Source organism: Teleopsis dalmanni, chromosome 1, assembly GCF_002237135.1.
Source record: "Teleopsis dalmanni isolate 2A chromosome 1, ASM223713v2, whole genome shotgun sequence".
NCBI lineage: Eukaryota > Metazoa > Arthropoda > Insecta > Diptera > Diopsidae > Teleopsis > Teleopsis dalmanni.
The window spans coordinates 30280459-30291205 of NC_051846.1; the positions used below are offsets into that span (position 1 = coordinate 30280459).

General features: G+C 33.7%; 2 protein-coding genes across 2 annotated transcripts in view; both read right to left on the reverse strand.

Annotated features, from left to right (window-relative positions):
* LOC119678920 (extensin-1-like) overlaps positions 1 to 2275 on the reverse strand; it is a 12922-nt gene extending 10647 nt beyond the window's left edge. Inside the window, exons 1-2 of the mRNA XM_038091016.1 lie at positions 2264 to 2275; positions 902 to 1729 (exon numbers count right to left, since the gene is read on the reverse strand). Coding sequence (XP_037946944.1) covers positions 902 to 1729; positions 2264 to 2275 — 840 coding nt within the window. The remainder of the gene's footprint in view (positions 1 to 901; positions 1730 to 2263) is intronic.
* Positions 2276 to 5762: 3487 nt separating this feature from the next.
* Positions 5763 to 6770, reverse strand: LOC119678925 (extensin-1-like). Its single transcript, XM_038091028.1, has 2 exons — positions 6760 to 6770; positions 5763 to 6701 (listed from the first exon to the last, which is right to left on the reverse strand). The coding sequence occupies exons 1-2, from the start codon at positions 6760 to 6762 to the stop codon at positions 5763 to 5765; spliced, it is 942 nt and encodes a 313-aa protein (XP_037946956.1). The 5' UTR covers positions 6763 to 6770.
* Between the last annotated feature and the right edge of the window lie 3977 nt (positions 6771 to 10747).

A 10747-nucleotide genomic window follows, 5' to 3' on the forward strand; every position in this document is an offset into this window, starting at 1 on the left:
CTGAATTTAAATACATGTATTTAATATGTATTTTTTGAAGTTCACATTATGAATATTTTATTTAAAAGAGGTAAGTGTTTTTTTTAATAGAGAATATTAAAAAAAAAATTAATAGAGCTTAATGTAGCTTTTTTTAAGTTTGAAGCATTTTTTTAAACATTTAAGCGCCATTGAAAACTAGAAAAAGTGTAATGAAATCTTAATCAGTTAGATCCGTAAAGACGGTTGAGCACTAAGTGATAAATCTCAAAGGAAAGAAATACTTATAATAAATATGTTATAGTAACATTTAATGATCACGAATTAAATGTACAAAAAAGTTTTTTTTATTTATATAAGGATAGACGAAATCTAAACGTTTTAGTTAAAATTCTTAGTAAATAAATTTTATAATTATTTAAAAAATAAACTTCTTAAGTCAAACTAAAATTCAAGTAGCCAAGACATAAAAAATAATTCCAAATAATTCTGCACGAATTGTACATAAAAATATTTTATAACTTTAAGTTTTATCTTGAAAAAAATGTGTGCTCAGAAACATAAATGTGCAAAGCGAATTGCTTAGTTTAAATTAAGTACTTAATTACCACGATGACAAGCGTCAATCACCAAATTTTGATGGTTTCTAAGAGTTTAATTTGAAATACATAGGTTTTAAAACCGTTTCTTAATTTATTTTAAAAAAAAAAAATATTTAAAAAACATTTAAAAAATAAAAAATATTTTTAATAACGAATTTGATTTATTTTATAAAAAATTACAAAAAAACAATAATAATAATAATAATGTGAGGAAAGACATTCCAAGTAATGCTCCCCTTACGCATAACTCAAACAATCGGTCAAAAGTAACAAAGCCAACAGTCGGACAATTTAACACATCATTTCTTGAGTCTGCGTACAGTCTTATAACCCTGTGGGGTGAGTAGTTCGACATCTTCATATTCTTCTTTTGGTGCTGGAGGAATGTAAGTATTTTTGGGTGCTGGTGGTGGTGGTGGAGGTATATAGGTATTCTTTGGTGCTGGTGGTATGTATGTATTTTTTGGTGCTGGAGGATCATAATGGTAACCATCATCCTTTGGTGCAGGAGGTATGTAAGTTTTTGCTGGTGCTGGTGCTGGTTTGGGTGCTGGTGGTATGTATGTATTTTTAGGCTCTGGTATAGGTAAAGGTTTTGGTGGTGGTATGTAAGTATTTTTAGGTGCTGGTGGATCATAGTGATAACCTTCGTCTTTAGGTGCTGGTGGTATATAAGTTTTCACTGGTTCCGGTAGTGGTGCAGGTTTTGGTGCTGGGGGAATGTATGTGTTCTTTGGTTCTGGTGGTATGTAAGTTTTCTTAGGTTCTGTAGGTGGTATGTAAGTATTTTTTGGTGCTGGTGGATCATAGTGATATCCTTCGTCTTTAGGTGCTGGTGGTATATAAGTGTTTTTGGGTGCTGGTGGTTCATAATGATAGCCGTCGTCCTTAGGTGCAGGAGGAATATAAGTTTTTATTGGCTCTGGTGGTGGTGCTGGTTTTGGTGCCGGTGGAATGTAAGTATTTTTTGGTTCTGGAGGTATGTACGTTTTCTTTGGCTCTGGAGGTGGTATATAAGTATTTTTAGGTGCTGGTGGATCGTAATGATAGCCCGCATCTTTAGGTGCTGGTGGCTCGTAGTTATAACCCAAATGAGAAACATCTGCCAAAGCGAAGGTCAACAATGTAAGAACAATTACAATTGATTTCTAAATATAGAAGAAAAGATTTATATAGTTAACATGATTTGTATTTAAATTATTTAATTTATTGATTTCTTGTATTAACCATTTTATTATTTAAGTTTAAACTCCTTCTATTGTTATTCAATATCAGTACAAACTTAGAATGATGATCAATGTTGTAGAATTTTTCTTTTATACTATATTATTTAATCGTTCCATTTGTATAGCACGGAAGCATGAACATTTATTTCAGCTGCAGTCCGTGAACTCTCTTAATTTCAGTTAATAACCACAAAATAATTTTGTTAAACGATCTCTAAAACAAAATAAATTTATTGATAATATAAAAACTAATAATTGCCTGAACGCGTGAATATCTGAACATGTATAACACTTTATTCACATATATTACTATTATCTATATCTCTTTTATCAAACCACAAATCTTTGTACGTAGTCAACAAATCGCTTCATTAAATTAGTTGGGAATTGATTCACGCCAGCTGCGTCTGTCCACAGATACGCAGTTGGTGCTGCAGCGTGCATCCATTAAAATACCATAACAAACATTATGAAATAAGTTTTGATATATAACGAAAATCGAAATTATATATAATTAATCAGTCTATAGCTAATGGGATAAATTCATTATAATTGGCAACTATTTACATTAGTTTTATAATGAAATTATTAGTTTTCTATTTTTTTTTTGTTTTTTGCTGATATCGCTGTTTAATCCATTAACAACACCAAGACCGTTTAAAATCCAATGTGTTAACATACGAAATGATTTAAGATAAATTTAAAAAAAAAATTGTTAATTAAATTAGTGTTTATTTTTTGCGTACATCGTTTTGATTTTGTTGAAAAATTAGTTTCATTTGCATATTTCGTTGTTATATTCAAAATCTGGTCTCATTATTTTTTATAAAGATATTTAAAAATTTTATAAAATTTTATAATACGAATTTTTGAAATAAGTTTTATTTTCATTTTAGAATTCATTATTTTTATTGCAGCAATAAACAAATTAATACCCACAATTTTCACATAATTATTTGCAAATATAACACAATAACCTAAAGAAATAGATATTGTACGGTAAATTGTAGAGTATTTATGAAATTAAGTAGCAAAATGCACACACACACACACACTACTTATTTAATTAGTTTAATAGTATTTCAGATTAAGATAAAATAATTTTCATGTATACAGTACGAGTACCCTATTGTTAATATGACAACTACAGAAGTCCCAAATTACAACTATGACTATACCGCCTAGAAATCACTTAATGCTATATTTATAAGCTTGAACTATCAAACATCGTCTCTAATTGTGTAACTTTCCTCTGAAAGTTTGTGCACAACCCATAAGCCAATGCCATTCATATAAAATATACTATGTATATGTCGAAACCGACAAACTTCATATAGCACATCTTAAAATTCCCAAATATCTCAAGTATTACAAATTCAGTTACTCCAGTTAAAGTGATAATTGCTTTAGTATTTCTAAAAAAAGAAAAGATGAATAATATCACAAAGTGGCGTGCCGAGGGGGATTTAATTCGAATCAATTTCATCTACAGATAATGCACTAGTCGGCGACTGCACTCTATTTAAATTAAATATTTGTGATCGATTTATTAATTTGAACAAAAAACACACTAGTCAGCTACTTCAACTAAGGCAGAACCTGCTCACAGCACCACGGTATCTATGCTGACGGACCGCTGCGAAATAGGAAGACATGATATAAGACTGGGTCTACCCCATTATGATTTTTGTCGCATGAAAGTGCTCTTTTTTTAGCAAGGGAAGATTAAAAATCTTAGGGTCCCTTTTCTTAGAGAGCTGACCAATCCTGTAATATTTGGGATTTAGCCAAATTCATAGAACAGTCAGGCTGCTTTTTTTGTAGCTAATGGGAAAGTCGTTACCTTTTTCGACGTTGGTTGTATACTGATTTTTCAATCTATGACGTACGAACGCTATTCCTATAGAACAACAATTGTTCATTATTTGAGCACAAGTGGGCTATTAGATACAAGACTGGCATTCCAACCCACCTACCTACCATTGATTTATTGAGTTTATATGTGGCCCTAAAGGTACTCGTTACCGTAGACGCTTAAATTCTTGGTTCTACAGAAAAAACCCGAAAAAGAATATGAAGTCAGAGTTTGAAGAAATAGTCAAACAATGTAAAAGTATTAGAAACTCCATAATAAACTTTCCTCATTAAGTACTAAAACAACTATTTAACTAGTTGACTATTTCAGTAATTGGGTCTGTTTAAGCATAATAAATAAACTTTATAAATAAATATAAATACATTTTAAGAATAAACATATAAATGATAGGTCCCAATAGCAGACTGTTAAAGTGAACATATTCTTATGCCACATTTTTGAACACGGTACCTACGAAACAATCATTGTATCGGTTTAACAGACGATGTGCTTTATGCTTAGTTATATCAGTACGACAAATGTACTGAACGCATAGCAATAGGAGATGAATATTTATAGATGATAACAAAACAAAGCTGTTGCTCTAATCTTTTGTAATCGTAGGTGCGTATTGTTATATTGATCTGTTATATTAGTACGGTAAGAGTATTCGACATATAGCAGTGGGGGTGAGCAAAACAAAATTGTTACTTTGTTCTTTTATTAGATTTATAGGAAACCATGTGTCCTAAGCGTGAGTTTCTGCGTGACACGCTAAGATCAAGTGAAGTTTGAAATTCTATGAATTTTTTATTCATATGAAATCCGACCAATTTTAAAAATTAGTTCTGAAAAATTCAAGCAAGCAAAAGTATAAAGAATTTGAAAATAATTAAGTTATTGAAAAAAAGTAAATGATCGCTTAAAATCATTGATCTATATGAGCAAGCCAACATCAATTTAAATCTTGATAGCCTACCGATTATTTGTGAATTACAGTCTTAAAAAATTAATCAGGAATGAAAAATGAAACCCCTAGGATGCAGATTCTCGAATGTTCTCGTAGTAGAAATATGCCTAAAATCAATTTTAAGGAATAATTTCACATATCTTAAAATTCACACATCTTTTATTTTTAATGAAGAGGAATCTGACAGACTGTCAACAAAGTACACCGCTACAAATCATTTCTTTTTAATGGCAAAGTCTGAATCGTCATAAATAAAATGTGTGATTGTTGCTTCTCCATATACCTAAATTTTCGCAACTACTTCTTAATCGTTGAGACTTAAGCCTGTACAGAGTAACTTCATTCGAAAACCAAAGAGATCAATTCGTAATTGCAATTGACGAAAATTTAACTAACCCTATCACACAACCAATTCTTCAGCTTTCAGTGAAAATTGAAATATCATATTAAGCTTAAAAGTTTGTGCTTTCCACTCATTTCTTATTGAAAATATTTCAGCGGAGTATCTTCCCAAATTCAAAATGGTTTTAGTTATCACATAGAATAGAAGATATACCTATTTTATAGCAATATGTCTATAGAAGATGTTCTGATTTTCGGAAGTCTCACATATCAGTACGTCCTTTACAGTATTATAAGGATTTCATTATTAATTATTAGTTATAGTTCAAATCTAAATGTTCAATAATATTTAATTTCCCTTACACTACAGTAATAATAGCTTTTATAAATAGTTATAAAAAGCACATATTTATAATATTGAAATAAAGATAGTTGTTGTTTGTTAGTTTTCACGATAAAATCATATCGTAAAACTAATCATTTGAATATGCAAAAATATTAAAACTTGCATTTATGAAATTTTATGACATTTGAATAAGTTGCGACTGGAAAGAATGCGGTTCACTAATAAAAGACGACAAGATTTTGAAGATAAAAAATAAAATCATGCAAAAACTAAACTAAAAATAAAATTTAACTTCCTCTGACTGAGCAATTATTTAATTAATTTGTTAAAATAATTTAATTTTTTATTAATGTTTTTATTATTCGTTATTTATTGAGTTTTTTAAAATATGAAAATTCATAGAGTAAATACTTTGTACTAGTGTTTTGTATTCGAAACGAGTTTAGTGTCGGCGATGCTTTTTCAAACGTCGGGAAGTTCTATAATGATAACCATCACCCTTAAGTTCTCCAGTAGCAGAACTGTCAGCAATATTAAAACTATTTGTTGATGCAGCTGTGTTATGATGCACTGGTGGTAAATATTCAGATTGTGGTAAACTTATAGGTGCATTATGATGTTGAACTGGAGCAGAAGGTGCGGGTGCATGATATACGGATGGTGCTGGTGCATGATGTACAGCTGGTGCTGGTGCATGATGTACAGCTGGTGCTGGAGCATAATGTACAGCTGGGGCTGGTGCATGATGTACAGCTGGTGCTGGTGCATGGTGTACAGCTGGTGCTGGTGCATGATGTACTACTGGAGCTGGGGCATGATGTACTACTGGAGCTGGAGCATGATGTACTACTGGAGCTGGAGCATGATGTACTACTGGAGCTGGAGCTGAAGCTGATGGTGGCAAATATTCAACACTGGGTGTGCGAACTTGACTTACAGAGCTGTGTTGGACGGATGCCGCTCCAAAATGAGAAGTTGAAGCAGAGAAATGATGAGAGACAGATGCTGGGGCGTGATGTACAGCAGGTGCTGGTGCGTGATGTACAGCTGGGGCTGGAGCGTGATGTACAGCAGGGGCTGGGGCGTGATATACTGAAGGTGCTGGGGCATGATGTACAGCAGGAGCTGGGACGTGATGTACAGCAGGAGCTGGGGCGTGATGTACAGCAGGGGCTGGTGCGTGATGTACAGCAGGGGCTGGGGCGTGATATACTGAAGGTGCTGGTGCAGAAGCTGCCACAGATGGTGGCAAATATTCATTCGATGGTGCCTGCACACTAACACTATGTCTTACTGTTTCTGCATGTGGTGGCAAGTAAGTTTTGGATATGCCACCAGCTGACACCGCTGCACAAAAACAAACTACAGCTATTGCGTATTTCTATAAAATACATAAATCATTTATTTTTAATTCAATTTAATAAATAATCTACACTTACCATTCTGCTACTTTTTGTATCCTAAAGTGAGTAAAGAATGATTCTTTAAACGTCCAGTACTCGCTTTTATACAATCGAAAATCTTACTTGGGAAGAATTTCGCAAATAAAAAATAACATAAAAAGAAATATCAACATTACTAGAATATTCATAGATACTTTTTTGTTGTTAAAATTTAGTTACCTCAGCTTTATGATCCCAGATTTTTTGTTCGTAGTATAGAATATACGTGAATGTCTTTTTTTTGTTTCTGATGTGTTAAAAATATATTTTAATTTCGATCTGTTATTTGTAGAAAAAATTTACTTAGTTTTTGATTACGTGAACTTTTTCGAAAACTTTACTGAAGTACTTCGCGACGCGGATTTGGTATTTCATTGTTGCCAAAAAATTATTGAATTAATTATTTGCCGAGTTTAATTAATGGCATTTTTAATGTTGTAGTAAATTTTGTACATTAGCTAATCAAACTGGTTAAGTGTATAAATTTACCAGTTGCAGCGCTTATTTACATTAACGCCATGATTAACTCACTTCTGCCAACATAAACAGTTGCGAATTTCCATACAATTAAAATTTATAATTTATTTTTTCTCATTTTTTTCTTTTTTATTAGTCAAGTAATAGGATATTTGTTTTTTAAAAGTTGTTAAAAAAGAAAATATATTTAAAAGAATAAATAGAAGTTTTGTTCTGGCATATTAATTTAGCCAAGATTAATAGCCGTAAAAATTGAATTATTCTAAAAACGAATACGTGAAGAACATTATACGCTACTTTCGGTTTTTAGAATCAGAGTAGGTGAAAAGAATCAGAGATATTTGGTGGAAAAATAGTAAGCCTATAACTCAACAACGTTCACTCAACTAGGAGTAATCTATCCTTGGCTCTGGCAGATTTACAAATTTTTGAAACGTTATTTTATTTTTTTTTATTTTAGTTAATATAATCGTGTTGAAGAACTATTATTATTATTGCAAAGTCTTAACTATTTCCATATTAACCTCTATTAAATTTTTTGTATAAAAAAATATACCAATAATTTTTGTGTATAAGTTCCAAACCAATTTACTACAATACGACAAAATTTAAAACAATTATTCCAGAAGTCAAGTTTCTACAAGAAAAATAATTTAATAACGAATAATTCCCATTAAATTTTGTCAGATTCCAATGAATCAACTTTATTGTAGTTCGTCCTGTAAAGTCGTAATTCTGCTTCAATTCATGTCTTTCATATCTCTTGAGAGTACTTGTACCCTTTGATGCCTTGGCAGTTGTAATCAAAGTTTCATTAGTGATTTCTTCCTAAAAAGAGTGTGGGTAATCTATTTATATATCTGGGTAATTATTTTCTCAATAATTGATGTTTGTAATTGATGTTTCTGAATAATAATTTAGTGTTTGATATTATGTTTAGTTCCAATGATCGTAAGATATGACTAAGAGCACGGATGTCGCTCCAAAATGAGAAGTTGAAGCAGAGAAATGATGAGCGACAGATGCTGGTGCGTGATGAACAGTTGGTGCTGGGGTGTGATGTACCACAGGGGCTGGTGCGTGATGAATAATATTTCAGTGTTTAATATTATGTTTAGTTCCAATGATCGTAAGATATGGCTAAGTCCTCGCTTGTCACAGCCTTGGAAATATGGGGTGCTGCTAATGGCCAGTTCTCACTTTCATACAAAATTTTAGCTTAACATCAGTTAAAACTAAGTTTATTTTGGTATGGCGTTACATGTTCAGCTTGCCTAACTTTTGTAAGCTTGTCATTGCATTATAGCTACTCAGATAATATGGATTTCATCATCGTTTGAGTTTCACAGTTCGAAATTTGTTTACTTTAGTCGGAATGATCATAACGTTATATCAAAGTTCCAAAATTTGTAATTACTTTTTCGACTTTCAAATTAGCGATATACTTTTAAAAGGTCAGTTATAAGATACCAAACAAGTAGAAATCGTCAGAAAAGTAAGTCGAAGTGGTCTAATATGGTATGGTTGGCCGATTGATTCCTATCATAGTTTTTTGTTCTCATTTTGTTTATCATTTTGTTTTTTTGCGGAGGGGGGTTGTTACAAAAGAAATGGGTTCCATAATTAAGGCGAATTCGGCAAAAGAGAAGGGAAGAGAAACGTCTTTTCAGGCGAAAAAAGAAGGAAACAGAAAGACGTGAGTACGAAGAGCTTGAGAAGCTAGACGACAAAAATATGGCTCGAAAATTCGATCAAAAACTTAAAAGCCTGACAAATGGTTATAAACCCGGAGCTAATTCCTGCAAAGATGAAAACGGTGATCTGGTGATAGATGTCCAAAGCCTGCTTAATATTTGGAGGGATCACTTCCCGAAACTATTAAATGGCGGTAGTAGCAATGTGACTGAAAGCGAAGATGATCCCGAATTTTCAATCGTTGACGATGAAATAATCGTTCCGCCTCCCGATCATAATGAAGTTAAAACAGTTATAACGCGGCTCAAAAACAACAAAGCTGTAGGCGCCGATGGTTTACCGGCTGAGCTGTTTAAAGCTGTTGGCGAAGAGCTATCAAAATGCATGCTACAGCTAATTCGCAACATTTGGTCGGATGAATGCATGCCCAACGATTGGAATTTAAGTGTGCTTTGCTCAATCCACAAAAAAGGTGATCCTGCAAACTGCGCCAACTACCGCGGGATCAGTCTTTTAAATATCGCATATAAGGTTCTATCAAACGTACTATGTGAAAGATTGAAGCCAATCGTCAACCAACTGATTGCACCTTATCAGTGTGGCTTCAGACCTGGCAAATCCACTCTAGACCAAATACTCACAGTGCGTCAAATCCTGGAGAAGACTCAAGAAAAACAAATCGAAACACACCACCTATTTGTCGACTTCAAAGCTGCTTTTGACACTACGACTAGAAGCACACTCTATGCCGCTATGTCTGAATTTGGTATCCCAGCAAAACTTATACGGCTATGTAAAATGACGTTGAGCAACACCACCAGCTCCGTTAGAATTGGAAAGAACATCTCTGAGCCGTTTGATACCAAACGAGGTTTCAGACAGGGTGACTCCTTGTCGTGTGACTACTTTAACCTAATGTTGGAAACGATAATTCGAGCAGCAGATTTAAACCGTACTGGCACAATATTCTAAAAAAGTGTAATGCTGCTTGCGTATTCCGACGATATTGATATCATTGGTCTGAACACCCGCGTCGTCAGTGCGGCATTTTCCAACTTAGAAAAACAAGCAAAACAAATGGGTCTTGTGGTAAATTAGGACAAAATAAAGTACTTTCTGTCAACAAACAAATCTCCTGAGCGTCTTGGGACCTACGTCACTGTTGACAATTATAAGTTCGAAGTTGTGAAAGACTTCGTTTATTTAGGAACCAGCTTAAACACCAAAAATGACGTCAGGCTAGAGATTCAACGAAGAATTACTCTTGCCAACAAATATTACTTCGGGCTAAGTAAGCAATTGAGAAATAAAGCCCTCTCTCGACAAACAAAAATCAGGCTCTACAAATACCTTATCATGCCTGTCGTGCTGTATGGTGCAGAAGCTTGGACAATTACCAACAGTGATGAGAAGGCGTTAGGAGCATTCGAGAGAAAAATTCTTCGGAAGATCTATGGTTCCTTACGCGTTGGCGACGAGTATCGATTAAAATGGAACGATGAGCTGTATGAGCTATACCGCGATATTAACATAGTTAAGCGCATAAAAATTCAGCGGCTACGCTGGCTTAGTCATGTTGTGCGAATGGAAGAAAGTGCTCCGACTAGAAAGGTATTTGATTCGGTACCCGCAGGTGGAAAACGCGGTAGAGGACGTCCGCATCTTGGGTGGAAGGACCAGGTGACCAACGATTTGGGGGCGCTCGGTACTACCAACTGGCGTCAGAAAGCAACTAATCGGGCTGACTGGCGGAGGCTACTCGACGCGGCCAAGGACGACACACGTCTGTAATAGCCAACTAAGTAAGTAAGTA